The 16,430-nt window shown below is 40.7% G+C and overlaps 3 protein-coding genes across 3 annotated transcripts; 1 reads left to right on the forward strand and 2 right to left on the reverse strand.

Annotated features, from left to right (window-relative positions):
* Positions 1–6,280: 6,280 nt before the first annotated feature.
* On the reverse strand, positions 6,281–11,191 carry LOC135498192 (uncharacterized). Its single transcript, XM_064788398.1, has 6 exons — positions 11,021–11,191; positions 8,078–8,275; positions 7,655–7,803; positions 7,277–7,361; positions 6,918–7,077; positions 6,281–6,573 (listed from the first exon to the last, which is right to left on the reverse strand). Exons 2-6 carry the CDS (start codon positions 8,252–8,254, stop codon positions 6,323–6,325), a joined length of 822 nt encoding a protein of 273 aa, XP_064644468.1. The 5' UTR covers positions 8,255–8,275; positions 11,021–11,191; the 3' UTR covers positions 6,281–6,322.
* Positions 8,437–9,681, reverse strand: LOC135497678 (uncharacterized). The gene has a single exon (XM_064787510.1). It carries the CDS (start codon positions 9,679–9,681, stop codon positions 8,437–8,439), a length of 1,245 nt encoding a protein of 414 aa, XP_064643580.1.
* A 2,764-nt stretch (positions 11,192–13,955) lies between the features above and the next one.
* LOC135498190 (uncharacterized) lies at positions 13,956–16,148 on the forward strand. Its single transcript, XM_064788397.1, has 5 exons — positions 13,956–14,181; positions 14,994–15,068; positions 15,303–15,410; positions 15,633–15,716; positions 15,884–16,148. The coding sequence occupies exons 1-5, from the start codon at positions 14,088–14,090 to the stop codon at positions 16,123–16,125; spliced, it is 603 nt and encodes a 200-aa protein (XP_064644467.1). The 5' UTR covers positions 13,956–14,087; the 3' UTR covers positions 16,126–16,148.
* Positions 16,149–16,430: the final 282 nt, after the last annotated feature.

Here is a 16,430-nt window from a genome sequence, read left to right on the forward strand (position 1 = left end):
ACGGAACTGGACATTTTCGCAGTTATACTTGGAATTCATCTTTGAAACTGGACCTTTTTCTCAGTTACCCTGTGAACATTGCCGTGTGAACTTTGCCCTTGTGAACTGAAGGGACTGAACTGAACATTGCTACATTTTGCTACACGAACTCTCATAACTAATATATGCTTTATTTCAGCAGATGGCTATATAAATATTGTACATAATTTTCTCTTATAATAAACTCTTTGTTATTTTGATATAGGTGTTCAGCTGTTTTAACAGAGAGGTACCAGTGCCTTAAAAGCCGCTACGTCACACCAGGCTATTGTTCATATTATCAATATAGATTAATCTACACTTTATATTATATGTATGCACCACAATCATGGAGAGTCTGGCTGAAATAAAAAAAAGAGCGTTCCGCCTGACAAAAATATGTTAACTGCAACAAAACGATATCTCAAGTCATTTATCATCCTCACACATCAAACGAATTCAGTGATTTTGATATGGTACGTTTGACATCAGGACAGTTGTGTCTTACATTTCAAATGACAACTTCACAAAACTGCATCGAATATAGACATCAAGACCCCTACCTAGCTGACGGTGGTTGCAAAGCAGAAGCAGTGTAAGGTTAGTCACAAGAGGTACTAAAAGACTGGACAACATCATCCTGCAGGACCGTGCTGAAAGCAACCGACAAAGAAGCTCTCTTCGGAGAATTTGCTGGAATGATCAAGTTCCAAATGACAGAGCACACAGGACCTATCGCCAATACTTCACCGTCATCGCTCGCTCACGGGGTAGAATGATAATGATGAGGAACCGACGATGATATTTACTTTATTAGCTCTCACTCTCATGAAATACAGAATTGGTTTCGAACTGAAACAGTAGCACAATACAATCTAAGGAACAATAACAGTTGTCAAACGGCGTGATCCTGACCGTTATGGATAAAATGGGTAAGATCGATTCTTATGACTGATGATAGCTGCTGGCTTAATGATATTATTTATTGTTCTCCGTTACAAAACCAAACCTTAAAGGAACTCTATAGGAAGTAGCTAGGTCGGCAAGATAAAATCACAAGAAGTCGCCAATAGGAGTCTCTCACATCTCACAGTACGTCAAAACTATTCGTGCTTGTAGGAGGCATATATTTAGTGCTGAATCTGACATGACCCAGAGCCCTTACCTGCTTACCGTGTATATAGTCACCTGAAGAGAGTCAATTTGACCCGCCTGCTCCTGCCTATAGTCCCCCTTTAAACAACACAAACACATTAGATGAATAGTTCATCGTATGGTTGGTTTGAGTCAAAATAATATGATATGTAATATAAAGTAAGTGTGCTGGCAAGGCGAATTTGTTAGTTATCAACTAGTAGTATCAATTAGTTGTATCAGTTTCAAATATTGTTGATCAGAGAACAATATCCCAGTAAACTCGGAAAATTAGTTATGCCGAGAACGACAGAGGGTCCCAAAAATTTGAAAGGTGTCCAAAATATGTAATATGTCAGTGGTGGTGTTGGTGGAACCACTCTCCCTCGAGCCATTAAAGAGGTTGAATAGCGCCTCAAGAGGCAAGCAACAGCGCCACCCGTAGCAGAAATAAGAACTGCTTAGTGACGTCATGGTTTCCATATACGGCATCTCATTTGCATATTTTTACAACCTTATTTACTACGAGTTATAAATATGCCAGTAGCACGTGGATCATGCCGGGCGGCGCTGTCAGGTGTTTCCACTATGGGTTACATAATCGGCTACAAAGAGGCCAGTGTTCTAGTAAATGAAGTTAGCAATGATAGCGAAAGAATGTTAGTGTATGTTACGCAGTCAATAGCGATAGTAGTGAGTTGGAGAGAGGAGAAAATGGAAAATGGAGAGAATTGCTAGCAGAAAGTCAAGTTTTGAATTACAGTAGTTAGTAACCATAAACTGATGATCCCACGCCATGCAAACATTTCAAATCATGCTAGGTGTTCAGTGGTAGGCCTCATAATCAAGGACAACAATCACAACCAATCAGAATAACAACTCGTTTAACCCTCTTTGTAAAACATGGCAATTATAAGGCCATGATGATCTTTCTGTTACCACCACAGCCACGGTGACCGAAGGCCTGATCCAAGACTATCTATTGACTGAAGTCATTCTAAATACTAGTTGACGGAACATGTGTACTGCATAGTCACTAGTGTTTTAAATATGATTCACCTTTCACCATGTCCTTTCTCTTTCAAGGATAACATAACATCGCTGCTGAATACGCACGGCTTAGATTCTACAGATCCGCACATTATCCAGGCGTGCTACAGTCACAAGAAACATAGGTTTACTCAGTACGGGAGTGACCTGAAGAGAAAGGTAATTCCTCTAATTTGTATGCATCTGCCTGGGTTCATCCAGAATACAGTTACCTTGTCTTCCGGCCAAGCTATAGCAATCGAAATCAATAAACGAAATTCACACAGTATGGAACATACACATGATTAACATTGAGTGTTCACCCCGGGGTGTTCACTAAACGATCTTAATTTATTAATTAACGGCCCCAAAACTTATGAGAATCAATTATTAGAGTCCCAGGGTAACTTACATATAGGTCGCTATTAGCCTATTAGCAGAGGTGTATTAAGTGCTTAAGTCGCTTGACCAGTCATATGTAACCTGGTACAATCACATGCACCTCAACATCAACATTTCCACTCAACTGACAATATACTGCTCATCGTGATTATGTTGAATAGGATTGTCTGATGAGTGCTGTCTGCGTTGTTGGGCTGGAGTTTCGATATTATTCACCCTGCCCATTAACATAAATCTAAACTTATCCGATATAAACATATCTGATCTAGATTGATCTGACCTGTTCTGCTTGATATATTTACTGTAAGTGTATATTTCTATTCAACAGCTAAATGGAAAGCCCAAGGGCGTACATCCCATGGCCATGCCGGTCGGTACATGATACATGGTTCATCCAACAGTGTGATATGTGCTTGTCATGGACCTGCCATAGAGTTACGATATATGTTTCATTACATGTATTCAGTTAGCAGCAAACATGTATCTGCAGATTGCAAGTGCACCCCTCATGTACATGGAGATGGCCAAAATTAGACTATTCATCACAACTTTATTTTGACCAGACAAACAGCCATACCCTGTGATATTGCATTCTTATTAATCGCTCGCCATTTGCATTGCAGCGCTCATTTGCCTACAGCGTCAAGCTGTTCCGTCGAGATGAGGGCCCAGCAGAGCCAGAGGAGAAAGACTTTTGGCGTGGCTATACAAATTACAGGTGCCTAGCTGTGGGTAGCCCCGACAGCTGGGCCAAGCTGTAGGAGATAGACGATAAGCGGATGGGGAAAGTCATTGATTGTAACATGTAATTATGGGGGTTAATTGAACAGAAGGGATTAATTGTAAATATAGCGGGAGTTTTTGACGTGATAGGCATCGCCGCTCCAGTCATCTTGACTGCAAAGATCTGGTTACAAGAGTTGTGGAAGGAGAAATATCAATGGGATGAAAACCTCCCTGAGCCTGTAAAACAAAAATGGGCAACGTGGTTTAAAGACTTGCAGAGGCTGAAAGCATACAAAATCGAACGATGCCTAACCCCACCCGAGTCTGAAGGTCAACCAATATTAGTCATCTTCGGTGATGCGTCTGAAAACGGATTCGGCTGCGTCGCGTACGTAAGATGGAAAACTTCCGACAGCTATGAAACTCGGTTCGTGATGGCAAAATCTAGGGTCGTGCCGCTAAAACCGCTCACAATACCGCGATTAGAATTACAAGCAGCAGTCTTGGCCAGCCGTTTGAAAGAAACCATTATTGCGGAAATGCGATTTGATGTAGAAAATACTGTTCTGTTTTCTGATTCTATGATAGTTTTAGCATGGATAAAGAGTGAAGCCAGAACCTTTAACACATTCGTATCCAACCGCATTGGCGAAATCCAGATGAAGACGGATGTGAAAGGTTGGCGGCACTGTCCTCGCGAACTGAACATTGCCGATGACGTCAGCAGAGGGTGCTCCGTGGAAAACTTGGCTGAATCTTGGAAGTACGGGCCACCTTTTTTGAAATTGCCCATAAGTGAGTGGCCTACCGTGGAAGACACCGACTGTCAGGATGAAAGTGAGTTAAAATCCGCTCGCATGATCATGAATGTATTCGTAGCCGCGCCGATACTTGCAAACATGAATAAATTCTCATCTCAGTCACGCGCAATCAGAGTTACAGCGCACATAATGCAGTTCATACAAAACTTCTGCACAAAGTGGAAATTCAAATGTCAGCCGCGTTCAGGACCATTGTCAGTAGAAGAAGTTGAAAATGCGGAGAAAAAACTTCTTATTCATGCACAATCTTCGCTTCATCTGTTGCTTGGAAAACATGAGCTGGCCAGCCTTTCACCATTTGTGGACAGTGAAGGAATCATTAGGGTAGGCGGACGAGTAGGAAAGGCTATGGTTAGCTATGATACACAACATCCTGCTCTCTTGCCAAACAATCACTGGTATTCAAATCTCATTGTTCACAGGGCACATCAATATGGACATTCTGGTGTAGCAGCGACTGCGGCGAAAGTAAGGAGAAAGTACTGGATTATTGGGGTGACTAGGCTGGCGAAGACGGTCAAGTATCGATGTGTCTTCTGTCGCAAGATGACAGCCGAGTCAGAAATGCAGAACTTCCAGTGGAGCGCTTACAGCCAATGACACCTCCATTCAAGAATACCGCATTGGATCTCTTCGGCCCATTCAAGATTAGGATAACCAGAAACAAACATGACAAGGCATACGGAGTATTATTCACCTGTCTAAATGTGCGAGCAGTCTACTTGGATATAACCGTTGACTACTCAACCATGGAGTTCCTTCAGGTCCTACGGCGCTTCTTCTCAATCCGAGGTACCCCTCAGACCATCCTCAGCGATCGTGGTCCCCAACTGGTAGGTTCCGCTCCACAAGTGAAATAATGGTGCTGCGAGCGAGGGACAAGATGGCAGTTCCTGACCCCCACAGCTGCGCATCATAGCGGGTGTGCCGAAGCTCTCGTCAAATCCTGTAAAACCGCGCTCAAACACGCAATTGGAGATCAGGTTTTGACAGCATTGGAGCTACAGACCGTACTATTTGAGGTAGCTAACCTTGTAAATGAACGACCAATCGGGCGTTGCTCAACGGATCCGGACGACGGTGCGTATATCTGCCCAAACGATATGTTATTAGGACGAGCCTCAGCCACTGTACCCAAGGGCCATTCCAGGAGACGAACAATCCAAGACATCGTGTTGAGTTTTGCCAACAGATAGTGAAGTCCTTCTGGAATCGTTGGTATAGAGACGTCTTTCCGTCATTGATGCCTCGCAAAAAATGGCAAACTACAAGAAGGGACGTGTGTGAAGGGGACTTCGTACTCATCAAGGAAACAAATCCAATCCGCGGTACATGGAAAACCGGGCGCGTTGTGAAAGTTTATAAGGGATCGGATGGGCGCGTGCGAAACTTAACAGTAAAAACTGCGTCCAGTGTATATGACCGCCCAATCACGAAAATCGTGGTTTTGTATCCTGCAGAGGGTTGGGGGAGATGAATAGATTATGTCATCGCCGGGGGAGAGTGTTTCGCTGTAAAAGTCGAAACGGAAATGGACTATATTATTTAAACAGTATTTGAAAAGCCCGCGTTAAAAGTTAGGTCTTCAGGCGCGAATTACGCATTGGACAAAGGGTCGCGTGATCCGAGCGCATGACTTGTAATTTTGCACCGTCACGGGATTAGCCCATTCAAGAGACATTTTAATTTAAGGCGTAAAAGTGGACGGATCGCAAACAAGTCCGGGGCAAACATTTTATCTTATCAAAAAACAGGAAAAACAAACTATATGTGGATTCGTAAGTTTCAATTTTATCCTATTTAGACACTCATTAAATCACTTGTTAATTGGTGTAGGTTTTCGGTGATACAGACATTTATTTCACTTATTAGGTTTCATGGCCAGGCTAGGTTGCCAAAATATAATGCTAGATAAGTTGGATTCAGTCAGTTATTTCTATCACCAGCGTCATGTAAATAGGCATTGAAACCAGGTGCGTCAAAATCATCAGGATTATACCTTTAGTTTTGTTCGTTAAAATTCTGTGATAATTTGCAATGTTTTATGTTTATGGAAATGGTTTATTCACTGGTTTTAAATGGCAATTTTTCTGTGTACTAAAATGTATAATTTATCCCAGGTTTCGAATAAAATCTTTATATCAAAGAACCACATATTCCTTCTCCGTCCTTCAGTGTCCTGGCCGGACACGTCACCAAGTACCTCTGCAAGAAACAACATGTCTCATTAGACTCATAGTCATACATACCATTCCTCTCTCCAAAAGCCTTGGAAATGATGCCAAAATATCCTTCGCTTTCAACTCTTTGTTCTCACAGATCTCACGGTGACGATTTGTTGCGGTTTTAGCCATCAGGTCCGAAACTTTGGATGCCGGTTCAATGTTGTGTTTCAGCCATGCTGTCATTTCCTTATACTCTTTTTCGGGTAGAATCTGGCATTCTGATGAAGATAAACAGAGACTTGAATAAAAAAACACAAATATAATTGTTTGAGAAAAATTTGTTCTGGTGTAGTGGCTAGCAGATATCACCCTGGATGAAACTATGGCCTAACTGCACTTTTACCAGCAATGTTAACCACTGATTGTGAGGCTCCTAATCACCCCATATTGACTTGATTAAATCAGGACATGTATCCCTCATGTACACCTTAGGTACATGTAGATCTCAGTGACTAGCACCACCAACCGAACGAGGTGTGATGGTGATCTAAAACAACTTTTCTACATTAACCCACAAACACGTCTCAAATATCAAAGCCTTGGACAATATTATTGTGATTACCTGCAACAGACAACACCTCTTCAGCAGGGACTGTTTCAGGTAATTGGACCCTTTTCTTAACCATCTTCAGTTTTGCCTCCTCTTTGTGAACATTGTATATACGGTCATTGATAAAGCCCTTTGCAGGTCGACCACCTCGAGCCCTTTGGTAAAATTCTTCCTGAAAGATGACGAAGAAAAAAAATGGCTTCATGCTGATGCTTCTGCGGACACATTTTTTCTCCTCCCCAGGCGCTCCTCGGCTGTGATATCAAGAACCGCTGGCGCTGCGAAGAAAACTAGCAAACTTAGTTTTACATAGAAACCATGACACCTTGTGATCAAGGAATTGTTTGGTTGTGCCTCTCCGTCATACTTACAAAGCCCTGTCCCTTCGGATTCCTCAGACACGGTATGACTGTGATAATCACAATGGCAAGTTCCTCCGTGTCCTCTGTTTTGGGACTGGAAATTAAGCACACGAATTTCACTCCTTACATGTAAATGCAATACACCAACACACTACTTATACTTATTAGTAAGGAGATGATTCACACTTATACACTAAAAAATAAATGTAGTATCAAGGATGTATACATCCTTGGTAGTATGTTCTCTAAAATCACTTTAAGACCCCCCCCCCCCCCCTAATATCAGTTTTCGAAATAACAAAGTTTCAAAATAACAAGTGCTGCGGCTGCTGGCCTAGCCAAATCAAGCAAACACATACACATACACATTTTTTGAAGGATACTTACAATTTTCCGCATTTTTCAAATAAAAAACCAGTTGCTATTTTCACAAGTCTTTTCCTCAACACTGTTGGGGCGAACCCAAGCTTCTGTACATCCGCTAACAAAGATCTACCACCATTCTGGCTGCATAGGAAAGTCTTAAAATCATGAAACTGCAATAAAGATGGCAAAGCTCTTCTTAATTGAAAATATACATCTTATAATGATGATGAAATTTGTCTGTAATAAATACATAAGTCATAGCAAAACTGACATAATTTGTTGATTGGACAGTTGGAAATGCTGACCTGTTCAATTTGTAATGTTACCCATACGCAACTTCTCATGGCAAATTATGTGTATCAATTGAAGAATGAACCTTGAAGCAGTACATTGAATCATGGAGGTATTATACCTCCATGATTGAATTGAAATAAAAATATTCACCTTAGTTGATACTGGATGTGCACATATTTTACTGCCACTGGGAACTGAACTTGGTGAGAGATTTAAAAGCGTAGAATGCTGGACTGGACTACAATCTGATTCTGAATGAAAAGTTGAGCTAGATTCTATTGGGACGTGTATGTTATCATTTTCTGTGTCATCGCTGGTGCCAGTCATATCGGTTGGTGGAGATGCATCCTGAAAATAAATTTAAAGGTACAATAACATACAATAACTTCAGAAAACTTTGCATTTCACTTCAATACTTCACACCTTCAATGTGATAAATTGTTCTTGTATTTTCGATTTTTTTTTCTCGCAAGTACACACTAATGACTAAAATCTCTGAACATACCAATTTATCTATGCCTCGGAACAATGTAACGCAAACTGTCATGTTCATCAAACGACTTGATGAGGTGAAAGGGGTGATGGTCAAGCAATTCATTGACTGTGATGCACAGAAATTCGTCTCCTTCCCGAACAGCATAGGCATGATATCTGTCTTCAAACCACAGGGTTTCCCAGACTTGAATCAACAAATATACTAGAGTCTGGTCATCAATGAATACCTGCTCTATTTTTCCATAGAGAGGATTTCCTGATTCCTTATCACAGTCCACAGAAACCATCTCGTTGGCTCTGTACTCTATGCCATGGTACCTAGCGAATTTAGCAGAAAAGACTTCAGAGTCAACAGGACAGCCAATTGCCTCTGCTATTAGACTGTGATGGGGCTCAAAGTGATCCAGGGGCTGGAGCAAACCCTTCCCACTTTCCAATGGCTTGAACTCGAAAAGCTCCTTCCTCATGAGGGCATCAGACAACGTCATCTGATGGCGTCTGGCCATGGTTTTACAAATATTTTTAAAGTTGCAGGTAACTTGGGCAACTTGCTTGAAGAATGCATGTTTTCCCTCAAATCGCATTGATGAAAAGTGTTTAAGAGGTCCAATGGCTCGGATTACTGCAGGGTAATGTAACATATGATGGTGCTTTGGAAGGAGGTGATTGTCTGGGAAGGTTGTGAGGAAATGGTCATGGTGTTCTTGAATTAGTCGCTGGAGGTAGTAGGTCTCTTCTTCACTCACTTTTGGGGCAAAGATGATGTCCATGCAGGAAAGCAGGAGACGTATGACTTGCAGGTGATCATTACATGTATCTTCAGGAACAAGGTCGCCAATGAGAATCAGGAGATGCCTGATTAGAAAATAGGCCTGCTCTGCTTTTTGACCAGTTGCAGAAGTTGAACGATTCAGGCTTTGCTCAGTTATCACAGAGGGTTTGTTTGACGACTCAGGAAATCCATAATCAAATGACACTATTCGGTCGTTGATCACATCGAGAGTGAGCACACCTTCAGTGATGATCGCCTTCAAGACCAGTTTTACCTCTGTTAGGCCAACCCCCTCAAGAATGTCATGCATAATGTCAAAGACATGGTTATCAGTGACATGATATCCTACTAAGTCATTCAGCGGACACATCCTCTTTACTCCGGTTCTACTAACATCATCAACGGCTATGTCTCTATCATATGTCTCACTTGTCCTAATCAGGGAGTCGTCTTCAGCAGTTGAAGTGTGAGCATCATCTCTCGGCATCGAACATCTGCGGCAAGGAAAGTTAGCTGTAAATCCCTCAGCAAAACCTAGCATGCCATGCAGCCCCAAGTTATCACCTGTTGTCTGGCCTAAAACCACACGCACTTTTTGTTCCATCATCACACAACAAACCCTCGGATTCTAGCACTTTCAGATCATCTACAATTGGATTCAATATTGCATTAAAACCATAATGCTTTATGTCTTTTGAGAGGGCAACAGCAAGCAAGAACATATTCTTTAAACTGGACTGGTGTACTGAGTGAACATATTTCAGGGTGAAGTAGAACAAACCCAGTTTATGGGTGCCAGCTTTGGGAGAAAAAGGGTTTGTAGTTTCTAACTCATCAAAATACAGTAAAATATTTATGGTCTCAGGATCGCACAGGGCTGGGTTGGATTTGTAGTAACTGCCAACTTTAAAATCTTCAAGAATCCCAGGCGCATGTTCCCTGGTCTTGTACTGTGGGATAGCATCCAGCAAATCAGCATCAAGGACTTCTAGCAACAGGTCTCTGATAGGCACATACTCAAATGTGTCACGCTTTTGGCGTTGGAGGACAACACCAGAATGAGGGTCTGGCTGGGGATTAAAGGCAACTCCAAGCGGAACAGAAACTGGAGGAATGAAAGTGCCGAGGTTTAAAAAAGTATTTGTTTTGAAGCCATCCAGTTTCTAAACCGGTAAAAGGTATCCGACTCTCTTCAAAATCAATCATTCATTAGGTCTGCCAAATCATCATCATTCCTCATCCCATTCCCGAGGTCTTCCACTACCTTCTTCGTTTTCTCTTTCAATGCTTCAATAATTTCAGAAAACATTTCGGAAGTGCATTCAATGACAGTGTTCAAAGTAGAGAGAGGTAGGTTTGCCTTGGCCTTCAGTTTACTAACGAACGATGAAGCTATTGACATAACATCAAGCTCAGCATGACGACTTTGTCCTGTAAAATCATTTACACCATTAATTTCAACATCAACTCCAGAATGCATCATGTCTTCATTTTCACTATTATAATCAAACACCTCTCCGGGCACATCATTTATAAATGTATCATTGTTGCTGTCTTGTTCAAGAACATGTTTTATCAAATGCCTTTTGTAAGGCCAAACAGACTGAAAGGTCCGTTGGCATCCATTCTGTGCACAAACAAAATAATTTCCAGCATAGGTTATTGCATGAATGGTCCTCAAATGAAAGAACAAGGAGTGGAAGTCCCCTTTAATGTTTTTGGAACAAACAAAACACATGAACTGCCTGGACTGCTCCATTACTACTGAATTATCCTTGACCTTTCCTTTAAACTCTTGCAGAATTAAGATGAATCTCACATCTTACCGATACAGCATTCCTGTTCAATGACAGCTTCTGTTTGAATCGAAGTCGTGTTCCAATCCTTGGAATTAACTCCTTCAAAGTATCCTCGTCCAAGAGATGAAAACATTCCTCGTCAATGCCATGTTCTGAAGGAAAAAAAGGAGCAGAGAAGCTTTTACTGATTGTGTCTAGAAAAATATTTTATTATACATGTATATTACAAAAACACTGATACGCCTATGTAAAAACACCTTTCATTAGAATTAGCGTGACAGCTCATCTCAAAAATAGTCATCCAGCACCCATTATACCAACATGTGACCATATGGTGAAATCTTTATTTTTTGGATACTTTTTTAGGTCTAAATTTTTTTTCAAAACAATCAAAAAAAATAACCAATGGCTCTTTAGTACATGTAGTACATGGATGCCTGCGGGTATAATTCATTACCATTCACTTACCTGCACATGTCTGGAGAATGGAAAAACACAATTTAAAAAAAAAGTCAATAGTGTGAGTTGTACACTCAATTCAAAGATAAAGTTGATTTTGGCAGGGCAGGGCAAGAAAATAGGACAATCACTCGAGTACAGTTACAGTAGCATTATTCATATGTCGTGAATGTAGGAAGGACAGGCAGCAACAAGTCAAAGGTTCACTGTGACACTGACAGTTCTACAGACTGTCATGACTGTTGCAGTCAAATCCCAATTTTACACCACATTTTATTTTGATTGCAGAGCTAACAAAATTGGCCCTTTTAACATTTATCATTATTTCAAATCCAATTGTAAATCACTTATGGTCTGAGCGGCTTGAGAAATCTACTGGTACTGGTATTTAGATGCTCTAAAAAGTGAGCATATCTTAATTTCTAAAAGACAAGATTCTCTTTGTTTGAGTGCCTAAAGTACAAAAAAACGTTACCGGTATACATGCTTCAAGTTTCATAACTATTCAGCAAGTCAGCTGATTGTCATGCATGTAGTTACATTCAAATTCCTGTTGCCAGGCCTAAAAAAACAGGCCAAGGACCTTCTGTTCAGTGAACAATTACATTACCAGCCAAGCCTTTATCTACATGATTGACATCGAATCGAAATACATGAATACCACCTCAGTCGTCATTAATAAAACATGAAATATTTATCTGCTTTCCTTGATAGTCAACATAAAGTCACTAGTTTTCTAGAAAGGTCACGAAATTAGTTGCCACTGATGGTGCTGCAGACCAACTTCTACAAATCATACAACAAGACATGTATGACTGTAAAAATGACCTCTTTAGACTATAAAAAACATGCTGGAACATTTACATTGCTGTCGAGCACAAACCCAATGAACGACAAGAGTTGGGTTTTATGCTTCGTACACGCAATGTACACATTTCTCATAGTGACCAGACACCGACAGCCACATGTAGACCAAAGAGACATACTAGTATCATGTGTATGACAATCAATCACTAATCAGCAGAATGAGAATGATCAATCTCCAATGACAATGTCATTGATATTGATAATCGAATACATGCAAATATACACGCATTCGTCGGATTCTAATACGGTCATCCAGTTTCAACCAAGGAGTCAGTCAAAAAGGAAACTTTCTAGTGCTTCATAGCACCGTAGACTGAGTAATGTTCTTAATCCACTTTTATGCAGTAGAGATGTGGAAAAACAGCAGCAGTGACTTAGTCAGGAAGCAAAATCGGTTCACTCGTTGAGCCAGATGATGGCAGTCGCCATGATGGATCAACAAAATCAATAACGAACGATGCGCCACCTTTGTATAATTTTCAAGTAACATGGCGCGAATATTCAAAATAAGAAGATAAACTGGCATGCACGTGGACTAAATGTGCGCCTTCTACCCAGTCGTATGAAACACAGCTTCAGGCCTACGCTTTGATGCAACATGTTTCGCAGTCATTCCATGCAAAAAAAACCCAGCAACTAAGTTATCTTCCCCCCGAAAAAACGGACACAGATTATAGCTGCGTCTGCGGAAAAACTGAGAGAAAGCGCAACTTCGAACAGAATTATAAACGTCGGCCTAGCCTATATTTCATGTATTTGAGGCCGAAAGTGATATAATTCAATAGCCTAATGCATTGCGGACTAAAGATTTATATTAGTTTCACTCTAAGAATGTGCATAGGCCTACATATCTTGATGAGAAAAAAGTGTACGTGATTCGGACGGCCTGTGGCTGTGGCATGTGTGGTGCGCGGCGCGGACGGCGGGCGTTCAGAGTGCGCCTACCAGAAAACGGCCTAAAATAACATTTTAAACTACGAAACGTAAAAAAATGGTAATCTAGTGGTGCTATGTGACTTACCGTTGAAGACTGATATTAATTCCTCCATACCCCACTCCTTCAGAATCACCTCGGTGAAGTTTTCCATTTTGCCCGGAATCAAGCTTCTAATTGAAGCGAGGATAAAATGGCCGCTGATCACTTTTATCGTCTGCCAAATTACGCGGTCCTGATTGGTGGACGGTTTTACTAATTAAATAGTTATTTCTAGATTGCGCACATCTGGGGCCGGTTGCACAAAAGTTATGGTGATAAAAGTATGTTAGTTTATCTTTTTATGTTAAAGTCCCTAACTTAGCGTTAGCTAACATAACGCTAAAATTGAGTTTCACAAATCAATGTTAGGCCCAATGTTAACTAACGCTACTTTTAAGTAAATCAATGTTAGTTGCTAGGGACATTTCCCATAATGCATTTGGTCCTCATATTGAAAGCAAGACATGCAAGATGGCTGCCTCCATAGAGAATCATTCATCTCAAAAGACAAAAAGGGAGAGAAAACCTAATTTTTCACACTCAGAAGCCGAAGTTTTAGTCGACGTTGTTATAAATGAACTTGGGATCTTACGATCCAAGTTTTCGTCAGATGTGACAAACAAAATGAAAAAAAACAAATGGGATGAAATTGCTCTAATGGTTAGTTCCTTGGGAGTGGCCACAAGGACCGGGGATAACTGCAGGGAAAAATGGAACCAGCAGCTTTCAAAGGCGAAAGAGATCCATTCCCTGCAGCAAAAACACCAGAGAGGGACTGGCGGAGGGGGAAAGATGCCACAGGCCGACCCTACACTGCAGAGAATAATAGAAACATTCGAAAAAGACGCAGCATTCAGAGGCATCACTGGTGGATTTGAGTCTGCAGGTAGGTACACCAGGCTCCGATTTAGCCTAATTAGGCCATAAAACGCTATCTACTTCTACCAGCATATATTTCTGAACATAGGCCTAAGCCTTACATAGGTCTAGATTTCATAGCCTGGTGTCAATCTTCAAAAACATTGGTGGAATTAAGCTCAACTCGGCCCTACCCTGGCTAAGTTCAAAGTATGTCGTCTGGTGCCTGCATCGATATTGGCACTCTGCCAGCCATTTCTGTTGAACTTCCTGTGTGTATAGCGACCATGTGTACATGCTGACATGACAGTGCATGCATGCATTTTTCAAGCGGCCGAAAGTACAGCTTTTCATGACCGTCACTTAGAAATAGTACCATAGTAGTTGACTTCATAGCTCTATAAATCAAATTCATCAGCAGATAAGGCAGTTCAACTGCACAAAAGTACAGAAAATGTGGTTATTCGCTGCTCCAAATACGCGCTTGCAAATTTCCCGACTCCATATTTCTAATCGCACTGAGCATGCCCAGTAAGTGTATGGAACGCAAAGTTTGCAAATAGTACTATACAGGGTGAAACAGAAATAAGTTCCAATATAAATATTTGTTAATACTTTTAATTTATTCAATAAGTCATGTGAATTACCTCAAAGAATTAACAAAATGATCGCAATTGTACACATTAGGCCTATTGTTAAGCTGACATCACCCTGTTTTAATGGAATATCATAGAAATTTGGATTTTCAATGGATTTAATTAGAATTTATTGATTTTTCCCGCCAATTTATGTGATTCATTCCCTTTAAACTTTAAAACTTTCATTTGTTAATATTTTCAGTAACCACACCTATAAAGGCTACAGCAGCAGTCTCCCTCCCTGCTACATTACCTGATCTGGCTGGTTGGACTCCTGGTAAGTTCAATTTAAAGGTGCTGGAAGCTCGATGATAAATATGCCCATGTCAATTAAGAGCCGAGTATTTCTTAGACTATGATACATTACATTGGTACCGGTATACAATGGAAGAAATACAAGTAGGCCTACTGAGAAACAGGAAGCGACTGTAGTGACCCGGTTAGACATCATGCGTCTTTAATTTAGAAATAGTAAAATTATTTTTTATGATAATTTCATTTAATTTTTCAGTAAATCAAGCTGCAGATGTTGATGTCGACTGCTCAGATGCAGTGGTTGTGGCAACCTTTGATCGTCAACCACACGAAACACACATAGAGGGAGCCACAATAATTCTTGGTATGCTATTAGATACAGGTTCGGTCTTTCAGTAGGCTATTAGGCCCGGGGTCTAATACTGTATCGATGCTGATAGCCTGGCCCACACCTCATATATCAAGGCATTTGCATTTTGGATATTTGAATCTATATTTGCCAGAGTTTTGGTTGCAAAACATTTTGTGACCTTTCGTGATTTGATATTTATCATCATATAGGCCGAACTGTAATTTTTTATTCTAGATTCTCAACAGACGATGACAGCCACTGCAATGACTGCCCCAAAATCTCCAGCCAAAAAGAAGGCCAAACTGTGCAAAGTCACTGGTGAGTAGTTGGGACTCTAGAATGGCGAAAGCCTTTCTTGATTTTAAGCAGTCCCTACATGAATCAATCAAATGTGCTAAAATGAGCTCTGGCCGTTCACAAAGTGACAAAATTGAAGTGCTGTGTGATCCATTTAACCCGTCATAATTTGTTTCATTCTCTCCTAGGTGCCAGGAAAGCACATGCGAAGGGTCTGCTGACAGACGCCATGTGCCGACAGAAGACTCAGCAGGATGTATTTAACATGCAGCTTGAGGTCCTTGAGGCAACTCTTGTTACGCAGAAGGCCACAACACGTACTCAGGAAGTTCTTCAGAAAGAGGCTGGCCTTCGAATAGAAAAGCTACAGCTGGAGATTGCTCTGCTGAAGGAAAAGGAGTTCTTGGGTCTGTCGGGCATTGAACTGTAAATTTATGTGTAAATAGTATCTATGTTTATAGGATTTGAATTTTTTCAATATTAAATATATTAAATAGTAAATATATAGTAAATATCAAGTTATTTAAAACACAAAGGGAATGTATCAAAATTAGAAGCTACAGTGTCAGTGACATGATGAAAATGTTATGGTATATTTCTTACGCGAGTGTTGATTATACATATAGTTATAGTTTTTAAGTTTGAAATTGGAAAATTCACTGGCTGTAGCTTCCACTGTTTTGATATATCCCCTCACTCAGGTTGCAGTGGATCACAGTCAATTAAGCAAAGTAG

This window comes from Lineus longissimus, chromosome 13, assembly GCF_910592395.1.
Source record: "Lineus longissimus chromosome 13, tnLinLong1.2, whole genome shotgun sequence".
NCBI lineage: Eukaryota > Metazoa > Nemertea > Pilidiophora > Heteronemertea > Lineidae > Lineus > Lineus longissimus.

Excerpts from the sequence above, each read along its gene's own strand:
- LOC135498192 (XM_064788398.1), bottom strand. The coding sequence starts at position 8,254 with ATGACTGGCACCAGCGATGACACAGAAAATGATAACATACACGTCCCA. Across the intron at positions 7,804-8,077 it reads CACATCCAGTATCAACTAAG|TTTCATGATTTTAAGACTTT; the intron begins GTGAATATTTTT and ends TCTTTATTGCAG. Across the intron at positions 6,574-6,917 it reads AGAGGTGTTGTCTGTTGCAG|AATGCCAGATTCTACCCGAA; the intron begins GTAATCACAATA and ends TATCTTCATCAG.
- LOC135497678 (XM_064787510.1), bottom strand. The coding sequence starts at position 9,681 with ATGCCGAGAGATGATGCTCACACTTCAACTGCTGAAGACGACTCCCTG.
- LOC135498190 (XM_064788397.1), top strand. The coding sequence starts at position 14,088 with ATGCCACAGGCCGACCCTACACTGCAGAGAATAATAGAAACATTCGAA. Across the intron at positions 14,182-14,993 it reads TGGTGGATTTGAGTCTGCAG|TAACCACACCTATAAAGGCT; the intron begins GTAGGTACACCA and ends TAATATTTTCAG. Across the intron at positions 15,411-15,632 it reads GGGAGCCACAATAATTCTTG|ATTCTCAACAGACGATGACA; the intron begins GTATGCTATTAG and ends TTTTTATTCTAG.